At 39.5% G+C, this 16,821-nt stretch overlaps 1 protein-coding gene across 2 annotated transcripts; it reads left to right on the plus strand.

Annotated features, from left to right (window-relative positions):
• The first annotated feature begins 1,779 nt into the window (after positions 1-1,779).
• On the plus strand, positions 1,780-16,086 carry LOC145958994 (uncharacterized). Of its 2 annotated transcripts, none has more exons than XM_083076846.1 (3): positions 1,780-3,720; positions 4,701-9,189; positions 10,169-16,086. In XM_083076846.1, the coding sequence occupies exon 3, from the start codon at positions 14,310-14,312 to the stop codon at positions 15,489-15,491; it is 1,182 nt and encodes a 393-aa protein (XP_082932972.1). In that variant the 5' UTR covers positions 1,780-3,720; positions 4,701-9,189; positions 10,169-14,309; the 3' UTR covers positions 15,492-16,086. The 2 variants fall into 2 exon arrangements, with proteins under 2 accessions (XP_082932972.1, XP_082932971.1); XM_083076845.1 differs by having other exon boundaries at positions 1,786-3,720; positions 10,169-14,310.
• The last annotated feature ends 735 nt before the right edge of the window (positions 16,087-16,821 follow it).

The raw sequence follows: 16,821 nt of genomic DNA on the forward strand, positions 1-16,821 counted from the left end.
TTCAATACGGTCGTACTGAAGTCAATACGACCGTATTGACACTTCAATACAACCGCAGCGAACTCAATACGGGCGTATTGAAATTTTTGAATTTCAATACGACCGTATTGAACTTCAATACGACCGTATTGAAGTTCAAAAATTTCAATACGGCCGTATTGCCCCTGTAGGCCGTATTGCGCCTATTCCCTATAAATATGACGTCAATTGGACGTCATTCCAGACTTTTTCACTCAGTTTTGACTCCCTCCTTGAGTATTCTGGGGTTTTTGAGCAGTGTTCTGCCCTAGAAATCTCTCTGGGAGTCGATCCGACGAAGTTCTTGAGCCCCGAGCCATTTTGCTTGAGGATCGAACCTAGTCGAGGGGAAATCTTTTTGATTCCCTTAGTTAAAATTTTGTTCTAGGAGAGCGAGGAGCGGGCTTGTAGAGCGAGGGAACGCCAAAACGCTTCCCAGTTCTTTGCAATATATAAAAGCACGCTTCAAGAGGTTTCCCTTCAATCCTTCCTTTTACTGCTTTCTGTGTGCATATTTAAACTGTCATCATGTAGATAGTCAATTTATAATTGCTTAGAATAAATAGGGGTAATTTAGTAATTTTATACTGTTCTTTTAAAAATAATCTGTCATAGGGAACCCGAAAGGGGCGCCGTGGGGTGCTAACACCTTCCCCACGCGTAACCGACTCCCTTACCCAACTCTGGTTGTAGTGGCCAAAGTTGATTTTTAAATCAATTGCCTTATCCCTTTTTCCAATGTTTTGAGTAAAACATTGGTGGCGACTCCACGAACCCTCCTTTTGCGAAAACCATTAATCCATGGAGGGTCCCGCTTGGGATTGATATGGATTGGTGAGCCTTTTTAATAAAATTGCTCGTTTGACGAGGTCTCAGTTTGAGAATAAGTCATTCTAGCAATCCACGTTTTTTAAAAACAAACGAGTCCAACCATCCTTCGCGAATGCCGAAAGCCCGTTTCGGGCCGGTGGCGACAGATGGCGACTCCACTGGGGAAGCCTCGAGAGTCAGTCCCATTTAGTGACAGATTATTTTTAACAAATAATAGTTAAAACTACTTCATTACCCCTTGCTTGTATTATAATATGTTTTATTATATGGCTTTAAATAACTGTTGTATGTTTAAATTCCGCAATTGTTTGAAATAAAAACTGCACACAAACCTTTGCACACAACAGTTCCCTCTATACCCGGGGGCATGAGTGATTAACCATAGGGAGTGGATGTTAGTACGGCCGGTTGTCGAATGGGTCTATAGGTGCCCGTAGACCGTTGTCGGAAAACATCACTCAAGGTGATAACCATGAACTTGAGTCCGACGGTGCGTTGGAGCTTTCCATCGACCTACGACGAGAGGAATTGGGTCCCTATAATGGGGGCACCTTGGGGGCCTTGGACTGGTGAGAACAGTTAGATCCTCCTTGAATATGCACTTTTCTGCAGGAGACCCCTACCTCGTAATTTGCTCGTGACTGTTCGTGGATGAGTGAATTGTGTGTGCATTTTTATGTGACATTGTATGAGCATACATTTGCATTCTTTAAACATACAACATCCCTAGTAAAATAAAAATAAATAGAAATAAGGATCTTCTAGTACGTGGTGTTAACATCTACCTTTATTGCATTCATATAGGTAGTTTTCCTTTTCACCCAAAAATACAAGAAATACAAAAAGGTACAAAATATCAAAAAAATAATGACATTTACCCAAACCAAGCAATATCATGCATCATATTAGGAAAATCCCAAAAACATGATATTGCTTAGTTAAATAAACACTATGCATGCATATTCATCACCATCATCTCATATCATGCATTATATTGTAGATTATGGAGAGGTCTAGGGAGGTGCAAAGGCCATTAAAGAAAGTGGACTTCCTATTATATCGTGCTGAGAGGTTGGATCACCTCTGTACCTTGATGTCAAGAGAGGCTCGCGTCGAGTTTGAAAAATCTTATGGGCGAGTTCTCGATTTGATGAGGATTTGTGTGGATCCAGCTTTTCTGAGGGCATTGGTTCATTTCTGGAGTCCCGATCTGCACTGTTTTGAGTTCCCCCAGTTTGACCTGGTTCCTACTCTAGAGGAGTACGAGCTCATGTTACGGTGGCCTAAATCAGCTGGGGTCTACCTTTTTTCAGGGGAACCATGTGGCCGTAGAGAGAGTAGCCACTCAGGTCAAACTACCACCACGATTATCTGCTTTAGTGGGGAACGGCAGTATCAAGGGTTGGAAGCTTGCTATGATCGAAGACCACCTTTCTTCCTTGGCTAGTGAGGGAGATTGGTTAGCTTTCAACAAGACTCTTGCGTTAGCTGTGTTTGGGACGATCCTATTTCCCTTTCACGCTAACACAGTGGACCATGCTGCCATGGACGCCTTCTTCGCTTGGGACGTACATATGAAGAGTCCCGTGCCTGCCATTCTTGCCGACACCTTGCTTTCTGTCAGCCTATCTCAACAGAAGCAAGGGAAAACTATCCGATGTTGTACCTCCTTGTTGTATGTGTGGGGCATCACACACTTTTATGCCTCTAGTCATATGGGGACTTTGCCCGATCCTTTGAGAAGTTTTTCGAAGATCCCCGTACGTCGCCGGTATGCTTCCGAGTGGAAGGAAGAGATGGAACAGTGGAGTATTGAGCACTTCACGTGGGTTTGTCCTTGGTTCCGTCCAAACAATGTATTGACAAGATGCGGCAATTATCCAAGCATACCATTAATGGGCCTCAGAGGTTGCATAACTTATTCACCTATATTGGCTATGAGGCAACTCATGAGGACTCAAATTGTTCCTACTAAAGAGGAGCTTGGAGGGTTGTGTTTCTTCTTCGATTCCGAACATCAGAGGGACATGCACGCTGTAACATCCCAATTTTCAAAATGGTAATTACTATTATTATTATTATTATTACATAGTATTTGGTCATAATTTGAGGATTATCTTTTATTTCAATTGTAGCTAATTTACACTCCATTTATGATTAATTGTAGGTTTTAGAAAGATAGGTGTGTTAATGGACTTAATTAAATAGTTGAAAAACTTTCTTTTTGTTAAAATCGTTTTCGCAGGGCTGACTGGCAAGCCTCGGTTTTTGGGGCATAACTCGGTCTGTGGTTGTCCAAATGATGCAAACTTTGTATCAATGGAAAGCTAAGAGAAAATAGTATAACTGTTATGAAGAAACCATTTTCAAATTCCTTCATCTACCATGTTAAATATTCTAAACACCGCAACAGCTTTGACTCACGCTGGCAGCCTGACCCCTGTTCACTAAAACAGTCATATCTGGAGTTATAGATCTCCTTTTTCGGTGATTCCAAAACGACTGAAAATATAACAGCCACGGCTAAAACTTTCATGAAGACCTCGTGACCAAATTCAGTCTTCTAGAAGGTCAAAATGGGAGTGCCAAAGGACGTGTCCACTAAACTCCACTAACCATCCACCATCACCACTAACTCCTCCACTACCACCACTAACTCATCCACTAAACCTAATTTCCTTATATTTTAATGTCTTTTGAAGGCTATAAATAGCCCCTCAATTCTTCATTTCAGAACCTCCCTAAAAACACTTCTCATTTCTCTTCTCTTGTAATTTTTCTCTCTACGTTCTGCTTAGACTGAAGGAGCCTAGGAGAAGAAGTTCTGCTCTAAGTTTTAGCGAGATTCTGCCCAAATTTCTGTATATCCAGGTAAGGGGGGGGAGTGGGAAACCTCGCTTGGGGGTGTGGGAGTAATCGTTAAATAGTTGTTTGTAGATTGGCTCCCGATCTTATGTCTGTTGTTTGTATGAAATATTGTTATTAATGTGCTTTGCTTTTTATATTACTTGATTTCTTGTCTGTAGTAAATAATAACTATACTATTTTTATAAAAGAAAAATAAATAAATTGTTTATTAATAAAGATATGGAAGGCTAAGCCTCCTATTAATTAATAAATATGTAATTGATGTTAAAAATGAATAAGTTTTAAAATAAAAATACCTATACGAACTTATGAAGATCTTATTATGACTTGAGTATATGAAGTATATATGAGACCTGTGCGGACCTATGAGGATATGACTGTATGAAATATGTACTCATGACTTGTGACCTATGATCCATGAATGGACCATTGAACTGTTGAACTATTGGACCGTAGGACTATTGGACTGATTGGACCATTGGACCGTTGGACTATTGGACTATTAAAGTTGGATTAATAAAATAAATCATAATTATGAAATATGAATCTTATATGTGTAATATGCTAAATGTTGAGTCTATGAATGTATGACATGCATCATATGCATATATTATTCCAGGTGTGCCGCTGAGGCCGCATACCAGTGATGCTAACAAGGTGTATGAACACCAGTGATAGGTGTGCCTTCGGGACACCAGTGATGTAACATGCTAACGAGGTGTATGAACACCAGTGATAGGTGTACCTTTGGGTCACCAGTGATAAATTCTGAAACTTCCGTATGGCGCCACATGCATGCATTTTGTGAGTCGAGTCAATAAAATCATTGCATGATTTATAAATGTACATATATATATATATATATGATATTGATTATATTGTATGTGTGTGTGCTATTTAACTTTTATTTCTATACCTGCAACTAAGTGAGAAGTTTCTCACTCCTCTTGTTATTCTTGTATATGTTTAAATTTATGTTGCAGGTAATCTTAATCATGAGGATGTTGGTAATGAAGTCTAGAGGCTTAAGTGGGCATGCTCTGATAGGATGTGACATCGGGCTTAGCTAGGCTTCTTTCTGGGATAATAATGTTTTATTTTCCTTCTTTTGAAATTTAAATATATTTGTATGATATAAATAAAAAATTATTATAAATTGATTCCTAACTAGGAGGCACTGCCACCTTTACTGGGATTAATTTATAATCTTTGTTTTATTATGACTTCTTGAGTTTGGTATAAATGTTAATTACGAATGTGCATCTTCTACCTTATGATATTTATTATCACTCTAATATATTTTTTTTAATATAGTTAATGCTTATTAAGTAATTATGTTGGGGTAGAGGGTGTCACATTTAGTGGTATCAGAGCAGGCCGATCCAATCGGCCGTGAGTTATGAGTCTACTATGCTTGTTTGGTAGATTAATAATGTGATGAGATGATTGATGTGCTAATGTGATGATTAATTATGTTCTTATTTATTTATTTGTATGTATTGTATTCTCAGGATTTGTCTGATAGACATGATATAAATTGATGATGCTATTTTTGATTGATCTTTTCATAATTGCTTATTTGTTTGATACTTTTTGCTTACGTAAGAAGTAGTGATTGAGTAGTATCACTCGTATGGTGAGCTTATGTACCAATAGTACGGACAAAGCCTTGATAATCAACTAGAAATTATTGAGACCTTAGATTTGGATGATTTTTCAATAGTTTACGGTTAATGGAAGTTAGGAATCTATAGTAGTAGTGGTTGAATCCAAGGAGGTTATATTTGAGAATTGGAGTTTTGATATTTTGATGAGAGATTGGTACGTTCCTTGAGTGTTGGTGCTTGCATGTTAACTTTTATGGTTGAGGTAGTATGTGAATTTTATTCTCTAAGTCCTTTGTGAGCTGTTTTGGTCTAGGATTTGTAATGAAAAACTTGAATATGAGTTAAGGTGGGAAGGAGTGAATTTGAAATGGTTGAGGTATTTTGTGAAATGTTAGTACACTACTGCTTTATGATATGGGGATTATTTTCGTTGAAATTCTGTTGTGCTAGTATGAGTATCATATGACAGACTCAGATTTTGTGGTCTTCATGAGAATTGTGGCTTGGGATATTATTTTTCCAATGGAACTAGAATAAGATAAAACAGAGGTCTAGAACCTTGGTTATGACTACTTTGGTGATCAGAAGTTTAGTTATAAGAGCTGAATATACTTGAAATGATTTCTGAATTTTTAGTTAGGAAGGTGATCTTTTTGAAATCTTATGCCTTCATAAGAATTGTAGCTTATTCATTTACCTTTCGTTTGAGATAGGTTTGAGATCATTTGGATGAGTATAACTCTGTGTGTCAGGTAGATATATGCTATCATGATATTTTTGAGATTTTAGGCATAACAAGGATAAAAATAGATTTGATGATGTTTTAAGGTCTGGTCACTGAAAGGTTGATTCAAATGATATGATTGGTTCATGGTGATAAATTCATACATATTTAGGGATGATATATGTGAAAGAGGTATTCTAATATGAATTGATATGCAAGTATGTGACCTTATGGATCAATTAGTGGATATTTGTGTGTTAATGAGAGGTTTTGACCTTAGGATGTGATACCATCATATTAGAGTTAAGTGTGAAGATATATCTAAGATAAACTTAGCTAGATTATGATTTTGATTGTATGAGGTGAGTGTTCTAGGCTATGTAATTTCTTGCGAAGGTATAACATAGAGCTATCTAAGGTAGAAGTTGTTCTTAAGTGAGAGATACCTAATTCAATTAGTAAAATTAAGAGTTTTCTTAGGATAATTTATAGGAGATTTATTAAGTAAATGTCTAAGGTAGCAGTTAGAGGTTTAGGCTACTCTCATTTCACTCGCCTCTACTACAGGAATCGCTTTTGCTTTCTTTTCCTCTAGCTACTAAGACGTTTCAGTTCACTAAGTTGTCGTTTGCCTACCCATGAATTCAACAGTAGTTTGAAAGGCTAACCCATATTAGGAATTTCTGGACCTATGTTTATTTTAAGTACCTAAAACATTTTATCGCTTACTTCTCTAGGTCGCTTAGTATTACCTTTGACTGGATTGACTAAGAAAAAGTTGCCTTTGTGTGCATAACAAAGGAGAAGGTAGTTTTCAAACTATTAAGGAAGAATTGGCTAGTGTTAATACTACTAGATGTTAACAAAGACTTTTGTGGTATATAGTTATGCTTCTAAAGATAGGATCAGGAAGAGTGTTGTGGCAAGAAGAAAGGTAGAAGCTTATGATTCTAGGCAACTGAAAATTCATGAGAGGAATTACTTTACCCATAACTTTGAGTTAGCAGTTTTAATATGAATACTAAGATTTGAAAACACTACGTATATGATTCTAAGCTTGAGGTATTTAGCGATCATAATAGCTTTAAATATCTATTAACCAAAAGGAATAGTTAGAATTCGTTGAGAAATAAGATTTTGATCTTATTGATTATTCGGCCAAGCCATTATGGCAACCGATGTTTTGAGTAGTAAACCTTTATATTTATCTTCCTTTATGATTAGAGAAATGGATTTTTTTTAGATTACTCCTAGTAGTGTGAAACTAGGTATGACTTGAGTAACAAGTGAATTCTTGAAAGAAATTGGAAAAGCATAATTAGTTGATTCATTTGGTGATAAGATATGAGGCTATAAGATAAAGTGATGAATAAGAGTTTAACTTGGGTGTAAATGGAGTGGTGAAATTAGAGATCTGATATGTACATGTAGTGAACTTACGCTTAGGTGGTTAATCTTTAGAAATAATCTTAATATTGTGACAGACGCCTTAATTATGTTGATCTTTGATATATCACTTTTGATGATTTAAGGGTTGGATTTGATTGAAGAATTTAAGACTTATGATTGGTGTTTGAGATTATCCTTAGGAGAATTGAATTGATTATATTTAAAGTGACTAGTAAATTAATGGATAAGATTAGAGAAGCCTAGGAGTTAGATCCTTTCTTAGGGAATCAAATAGAGAAGATTGGTAGTAGTACGTATAATCATTTCTGAGTAGAATCAATATTGTTTTAAGGAGCAAATTTGAATGCTAAGTAAACTTGAAAGGACATAAGAACTCTTCACATTTATTTAGGAGTTACTAAAATGTATCATAGTGGCGCAGCAGAAGCGTGATGGTCTAAGATGAGAATAGAAGTAGAGAAGTTGAATTAAGGTATGGAGAGTGAGTTTAAATTTGGAGTGGATGGAATTTTAAGATTTAAGGATAGGTTGTACATTCATAGTGTGCTAGAGTTTAATAAAGCAATCCTAGAAGAAGGACATAAGAGTATTCTTAGTATCCATCCAGAAATCACTAAGATGTACCAAAATCTTAAAAAGATATTTTGGTGGCCTTAAGTGTAGAGAGGAATAGAGGATGGTGTGTACTCATATTTAGTATAGTATAAGTCTGAGACAAAACATCAGAAGCCTTTAGGACTTTTGTAGCCTTTAGATGTTCCTATTTGGAAATGAGATAATGTGTCTAGACCTTGTTGTGGGTTTTCCTAGGAAGTTTAGAAATCTTGAACAAGTCATAGTCAAACCTCTTCGTTGCGGAAATTCGAGGACGAATTTCTTAAAAGGGGGGAAGTATTGTAACATCCCAATTTTCAAAATGGTAATTACTATTATTATTATTATTATTACATAGTATTTGGTCATAATTTGAGGATTATCTTTTATTTCAATTGTAGCTAATTTACACTCCATTTATGATTAATTGTAGGTTTTAGAAAGATAGGTGTGTTAATGGACTTAATTAAATAGTTGAAAAACTTTCTTTTTGTTAAAATCGTTTTCGCAGGGCTGACTGGCAAGCCTCGGTTTTTGGGGCATAACTCGGTCTGTGGTTGTCCAAATGATGCAAACTTTGTATCAATGGAAAGCTAAGAGAAAATAGTATAACTGTTATGAAGAAACCATTTTCAAATTCCTTCATCTACCATGTTAAATATTCTAAACACCGCAACAGCTTTGACTCACGCTGGCAGCCTGACCCCTGTTCACTAAAACAGTCATATCTGGAGTTATAGATCTCCTTTTTCGGTGATTCCAAAACGACTGAAAATATAACAGCCACGGCTAAAACTTTCATGAAGACCTCGTGACCAAATTCAGTCTTCTAGAAGGTCAAAATGGGAGTGCCAAAGGACGTGTCCACTAAACTCCACTAACCATCCACCATCACCACTAACTCCTCCACTACCACCACTAACTCATCCACTAAACCTAATTTCCTTATATTTTAATGTCTTTTGAAGGCTATAAATAGCCCCTCAATTCTTCATTTCAGAACCTCCCTAAAAACACTTCTCATTTCTCTTCTCTTGTAATTTTTCTCTCTACGTTCTGCTTAGACTGAAGGAGCCTAGGAGAAGAAGTTCTGCTCTAAGTTTTAGCGAGATTCTGCCCAAATTTCTGTATATCCAGGTAAGGGGGGGGGAGTGGGAAACCTCGCTTGGGGGTGTGGGAGTAATCGTTAAATAGTTGTTTGTAGATTGGCTCCCGATCTTATGTCTGTTGTTTGTATGAAATATTGTTATTAATGTGCTTTGCTTTTTATATTACTTGATTTCTTGTCTGTAGTAAATAATAACTATACTATTTTTATAAAAGAAAAATAAATAAATTGTTTATTAATAAAGATATGGAAGGCTAAGCCTCCTATTAATTAATAAATATGTAATTGATGTTAAAAATGAATAAGTTTTAAAATAAAAATACCTATACGAACTTATGAAGATCTTATTATGACTTGAGTATATGAAGTATATATGAGACCTGTGCGGACCTATGAGGATATGACTGTATGAAATATGTACTCATGACTTGTGACCTATGATCCATGAATGGACCATTGAACTGTTGAACTATTGGACCGTAGGACTATTGGACTGATTGGACCATTGGACCGTTGGACTATTGGACTATTAAAGTTGGATTAATAAAATAAATCATAATTATGAAATATGAATCTTATATGTGTAATATGCTAAATGTTGAGTCTATGAATGTATGACATGCATCATATGCATATATTATTCCAGGTGTGCCGCTGAGGCCGCATACCAGTGATGCTAACAAGGTGTATGAACACCAGTGATAGGTGTGCCTTCGGGACACCAGTGATGTAACATGCTAACGAGGTGTATGAACACCAGTGATAGGTGTACCTTTGGGTCACCAGTGATAAATTCTGAAACTTCCGTATGGCGCCACATGCATGCATTTTGTGAGTCGAGTCAATAAAATCATTGCATGATTTATAAATGTACATATATATATATATATGATATTGATTATATTGTATGTGTGTGTGCTATTTAACTTTTATTTCTATACCTGCAACTAAGTGAGAAGTTTCTCACTCCTCTTGTTATTCTTGTATATGTTTAAATTTATGTTGCAGGTAATCTTAATCATGAGGATGTTGGTAATGAAGTCTAGAGGCTTAAGTGGGCATGCTCTGATAGGATGTGACATCGGGCTTAGCTAGGCTTCTTTCTGGGATAATAATGTTTTATTTTCCTTCTTTTGAAATTTAAATATATTTGTATGATATAAATAAAAAATTATTATAAATTGATTCCTAACTAGGAGGCACTGCCACCTTTACTGGGATTAATTTATAATCTTTGTTTTATTATGACTTCTTGAGTTTGGTATAAATGTTAATTACGAATGTGCATCTTCTACCTTATGATATTTATTATCACTCTAATATATTTTTTTTAATATAGTTAATGCTTATTAAGTAATCATGTTGGGGTAGAGGGTGTCACACACGCCGTCATTAGAGCGTGGGAGAAACCAATCTATGAGGGAGATCGAGAGCTTGGAAAGCCTCGGGTATCCGCCTCCACCGACTATGAGATATGGAGGAACGAGAGAGGGGTGTCTCAACCATCCACCCCTTGCGCAACCACAACCACAAGGAGGTTAATGCAAGAACAAGTCGACGCCTTGACCAAAAAGCTGGAAAGTATGGAAGCTCAAATGAGATTTCTTGAAGAAAAAAATGAAGAATCCAGTTTTACTATTGATGGTCTTCAAAGGCAATGCAAGAAAAAAGACCACGAGATAGAGCGGCTCAAGGATGAGTGTGCTAACCTCAACGAGGAGACTACTCGGGCATCCAAAATGCCAAAGGTTGAACCGAGTAGTCAACTCCAAGAAATCAACGCAAAGATAGCATACCTTGAAGCCGAACATGCAAGGCAGGCGCAGTTGATCAAGAACATGCAAGACGATCTGCTCTTGACTCGATCCGATGCACAACAATGGCGGGAAGTTGCTCAACAACAAGCCGCAAACCTTTCCATTTTCCGCAAAAAGGAAAGGGAGGGACTAGCACAAATGGCTAGACTCCGAGAGGAGAAGGATCGAGCCGAAGACGAGCTTAATGAGCTATAGGCCATGATCAACTACTATACTCAGAAAGCGAAAGAGGCTCAGAAAATCAGTGACGATATGAGCCAAGCGGTCCATACACAGATTAAAGCAATGGGTCGTCACGTCGAGGAAGCCGAAGATGAGTGGCAAAGAAACATGAACCCGCCTGTGGGTTTTTACCGGCTTTTCTCTTATTGTAAAAAATTGCTTCAAAGCATTGTATAAAGTTGTACACTTTCTTTAATGAATAAAACAGTATTTTTGAGATTTATTGCCTTTGCATTTCATAGTCATTCATTTGCATTTATCTCTCCCGGTAATTTAATAATAAATATTAATAAAAAGAAAGAAATAATCGATGCGTATGTTCAGAATGGATCGCACGCCATTGGTCATTAAATGCAAACCAACAACTGCACCAAGCAAGCACACGGCGACTCCGTTGTTGGTAATCAAGACAGACGAAAGGGAAGGTCCGACACCGTTAAGGATCATCGCTCCAAGGCCTTTCCCCTACAAAACAAATAAGGCTGTGCCATGGACATACGACGTCCATTCTTCTGCCGACAGCGACATCTCCAACATCGCTGGACTTGGGGGCATGACTAGGAGTGGCAGGATCTACTCTCCCGAAGATCTGCACGATAAAGCTCCCAAGAGTAAAGGAAAAGAAAAGGAGAAAACCGAGGAAGATAGAGAATCCGAGGAGGAGACTGATGAGTTGTTAAAATTCATCAAACAAAGCGAGTACTCCATCGTGGATCAACTTCACAAGACACCAGCAAAGATCACTTTGTTGTCGTTGATCCTAAGCTCCGAACCGCATCGGCAAGCTCTGTTGAAGGTCTTGAACGAGGCATATGTGTCGCATACCATCTCCCAAGACAAGTTTGAGGGAATTGTTAGCCACATCACGGCTAATGATCACCTCACTTTCACCGATGAAGAAATCCCCGCTGAGGGACCTAATCACAACAAACCCTTGCACATCTCTGTAAAGTGCAAGGAGTACCACATCGCAAAAGTCTTGGTAGATAACGGATCTTCCTTGAATGTGATGCCCAAAAGAACTCTTGATCAAGTGGCAATCAAGGGAGTCCAAATGCGCCCGAGTAACATGATCGTTCGAGCTTTCGACGGTTCTAAAAGAGAAGTGGTGGGAGAAGTCAATCTTCCAATCCAAATTGGACCTACCATCTTCAACGTCGAATTCCAAGTGATGGATATTACTCCTGCATACAGCTGTCTCCTAGGCCGACCTTGGATTCATGATGCGAAAGCTGTACCCTCTACGCTCCACCAAAAAGTCAAATTCATTGTGGGTGACAAACTGGTGACTGTACAAGCTGAAGATGACATACTCATCAGCAAGCCATCCAACATACCTTATGTGGATGCAGCAGAGGAAGCTTTGGAAATCGCCTTCCAAGCATTGGAAATTGCCAATGTTGAAACGTTTCCCCGAGAAATGAAGAAGGTAGCCCATATGCTCACAAAGAACGGATACTTGCCAGGACAAGGATTGGGCAAGTACTCCCAAGGAATCCCGGAGCTACCTATTATCAAGGACAATCCGGGGAAACAAGGGTTAGGATACAACCCTGTTAAAGATCAAAGAACGAAGAGGAATCAAGATCCTCCTCAACGTTCTTTAAGCCAGATCTTTAAGAAGGCTGGTTCACAAACATCAAGGCCAGTTGTCGTCATCAAGTGTCCTTTTCCTTCTAATAGGGATGTGTAAGTTCAGTGACTATTAGAGATCACTCCTCGGGGACAGCCCGACCCCCGAGCCTCGATAGGGCACATGTTTCCATCATGATTATAATAAAATCATTCTTCATTAATTTCTTATTGATTCTTTTCTTGCTTACAATAAAGTTCTAGACCACATTATTTAACCCTGTTTGAACGAACATAAGTGAGGTTAAAATCGTCTTAATAATCAATAAACCCGCATCATTTTTATGTGGAAATGTGCATGACAGCTTGGAGCACCTTTTCTTGGCATCAATAAGTGCCATCATGGATAAAGAAATCCTAAAGATGATAAGCTCGGCAGAAAACCCAAAAAGGGGACTGCGCAAAAATAAGAGCAAAAGACCCGCTAGGAATCCCACAAAAGGGTGACCTAGGCAAAAATTAGGGTTACAAAATAATGAACAAAAACAAAAGCCCGCTAAGACATCACAAATGGGTGTTTTAGGCAAAAGTTAGGGCCGTCAAAAAAGGGAACAAAATAAATCCGTGATGGTACCATCAATTGAATTCAACAAGGAGCTCAAGAAAAGCTATCCAAGTTGTCAAAGCACAATCATTAATAAAGAAGATGTGCTTAACTTCATAAATGTTTAATCGAACAAACCTAAACACAATAAGCCTGCCATTGGCCAGCCATTCTTACAAAATCCGTTTTTCAAAAATAAAACAATCCCCTCTAAAACACAAACTTTTGAAAAATATACCTTTTCCTTCTTTTCTCTCTTGTCCCCAACGATTTTTGAATAATCTAGTGGAAACATGGAGATATAGTGGTCAATAGGAGGGTTGACACATCTTCTAAAGGAAGGGAGAATCATTTGGTTGATAACACCAAAAATCAAAATACACATCGTTCCTCGGTTACAGAAATTGGCAAAGCACAGTCTGTCTGGAGGAATGGCAAAATCCAAACAAAGAACGCATCGATTAATTCTTTTGAAAAACTGAATCAAATAGAATTAGGTGCATCTCATTTGCATACATGCATACAGATGATAGGTGTACTAGAAGATCACTTATTCTCTGTTTATTTAAAAAAAAAAAAAAAAAAAAAAAAAAAAAATCATAAACCAGAAAAATCCAATACGCCCGTATTGGTATTAATACGGTCGTATTGGAGTTAACGTTAAGAACAACGTTTCAACTCCAATACGGGCGTATTAAGATCCAGTACGCCCGTACTAAACCCCAATACGGTCGTATTCAATCCAATACGGTCCGTATTGATTGTAAACTTTGTACATCAACGGACAGGCCAATACGGCCGTATTGAATCCAATACGGGCCGTATTGGCGGAATTCTGCTTATAAATAAAGACTTCCCCTCCCTCATTTTGCATACCTTTCTTCATTCTCCACATTCCTTGCTTGTGAGTGCATTCCTACAGAGATTATCGGAAATGGCAGAATCTTCTCGCAAAAGGCAGAGAGCCCCAGCCAGACGTGTAATGACAGATCGACACCGGGACCGGCTACAGCTTATAGAGACGTTCACCATCGAGCCGTCAAGAGTGCTCGATTTTGAGCTTCTCCAAGCAGTGGGCTTGGAGAATGATGTCAGGAACTACTTCGACGCCATAGGATGGGGATTTGTCCTTAATCCACCATCCCAGCTATATTTGACGGCCACGAAGGAGTTCTTGGCTACAGTCGGCGTCACGGAGTCGACTAACAGCTATGGGGAGGATGTTTGCGCGGTGGATTTCTGGATGAATGAAGGATACCGCACGCTGACGTTGGACGAGTTCAACGTCCAGGCAGGGTTTTTCAGCCGCACTGATCAGCTGGCATTCCGAGATGCCATATGCGAGTGGCCTGATCAGTGGACTCCGGTTGAGATGTGGAGTTTGCTCACTGGCCGACGGGATTATCATTCAGGGGTGAAGGGCTCCCGGCTCCCGACTGCTCTTAGGATCTGTCACAAGATCCTCACCAGTACTATTCATGGCAGGTCCAAGAGTCAGGAGTCGATTACACGACCGGATCTGCTGGCCTTATATTGCATGGCCACCGGCCGGAAGGCCAATCCTGGATATTTCTTCCTTGAGCACGTGAAGAAGTTTGGAGTACGAGAGGGAGGAGAGTCCAGACAGGGGTACATCTTGGTTGCCCCACTCCTCTCACAGCTGGCGGAGACATGGGGATGTCCCGATGGTGCAGAGCCAGGGGCATTGGCGCCAAAGTTGATTGGTGCCTCCACCCTGATTAACATGAAGATCATCGCTAGATCGCCAGGAGGGGGGTTTGTGCGAGTAGATGGCCTCGAGACCTTCGACGACCTCCTCAACAACCTCGACTTTGAGGGAGGCGACACCCCGCAGCCAGAGGCTAGCACGTCACGGTCGGACAGGGGATACTTTGACGCCCGCTTCGACACACTGCAGCAGAGCATTGACACGCGATTCGATGCTTTTCAGCAGAGCATCGACACGCGATTCGATGCTTTTCAGCATAGTGTCGGTACATGGCAGCAGAGTACCGATGCTCGACTAGATACCTTGGTGCAGGGGTTCGACAACCTCTCCGTCTGGATGCATCGCCGCTTCCCGGACTCGCCACAGGACCCGCCAGCAGAGGAGTGAAGACTGGCTTCTGTTTTATTGCTTTTTCATGTACTAGTTTGGTTGGGCTTAGCCCCATTTCTCAAATTTTTCTTGTACAAATTCATTTTTAATGAAATTTGCCACTTTTGAATTCAAAATTCTCTAGCAATTTAAATTCTGTACAGCAAAAGCCAAAAACATAAAAAAAAGGCAAAATACAGAAAAAGCCAAAAAATAAAAAGGCAAGGATACAGAAAACCCAACAATCAGTTTGCACAGAATAACTGAGCCTGGAGAGGCTTGCCGAAACAATACTCCTCATCCCCCACATCAAAGAATAATTGAGCCTGGAGAGGCTCGCAGAAATAATACTCCCCAGAGAAACCTCAACTCACGCTCTTGGACTCAAAATCCCCAGCAAGAGCTATCAAAGCAAGATCGACGACATTCCCAATGGAAGCACGATCACCCAAGCAGAATATCCAAGTCGAAGGACTTAAACTTCCTCAGTGAAGATAGCTCTCCAACTCAAGTGTCGAGTGAGGCTAAGCCTGTAGAGGCTTCCTAAATAATACTCTGGGATACATAAAATCCCCAAATCCCCAGTCGCCTACTCAAGAGGCATCCCTGTAGAAGGAGAAAAAAATAAAAAAAATAAAAAAATCAATAATCATTCCCCAAGTGGAATCTGGCTCTCAGCCAATCATTGAACGTCAAGCTGATACGCCTAATAGAAGAGGCTAATCAAAATCAACGACAAAATCCCCCAGTGGATAACAGCCTACACAGAGGCAGCAAAATCAGAAAACCAAAAGAGACACCCGAACAAGGATAACCGGGATACTCCACCAACGTCGAAAGGACGTCAGCCAATCATAAGGCACCGCTCACATCAGAAAGAGCATCTTTGTGTCTGCACCCAAAGGAATCAGAAATTCCCCAGTGGGAACCAACTACGCAATGGAAAGTTGGGACACAAGAACCTATGAGTAACTGCACATCCCCTAGACGGATCCCTGCGTTATCCAGCCCTTAGTGGCACAAAATCAAAAAACAACCATCGAAGCAGCATCGTGGACTGTGGAGACAAAATCATCACGAATCCCTGGAAAGGAGATATTCACGCTACCCCCGTCGTCACAAACACGGAGGTATGCAGCTTCCGGCTCGGGCAATGAGCGAAGCTATCTCTGGAAAAGGGGTACTCACCACTTACCGTTGTCACAAAGGTACTTAGCTTCCGGCTCAAACGAAGAGTGAAGCTAAGCCTGGAGAGACGGTACTTACAGCTTCCAGCTTGGGCAACAAGCAAAGCAAGGCCTGGAGAGGCAAAACTCACACTGCTCACCGTCGTCACAAAGGTGCTTGG

Source organism: Cajanus cajan, chromosome 6 (genome assembly GCF_000230855.2).
Source record: "Cajanus cajan strain Asha chromosome 6, NIPB_CcT2T_4, whole genome shotgun sequence".
Lineage (NCBI taxonomy): Eukaryota > Viridiplantae > Streptophyta > Magnoliopsida > Fabales > Fabaceae > Cajanus > Cajanus cajan.

What these genes read in the sequence shown, in the direction of transcription:
- LOC145958994 (XM_083076845.1), top strand. Translation starts at nt 11,510, where the DNA reads ATGCGTATGTTCAGAATGGATCGCACGCCATTGGTCATTAAATGCAAA.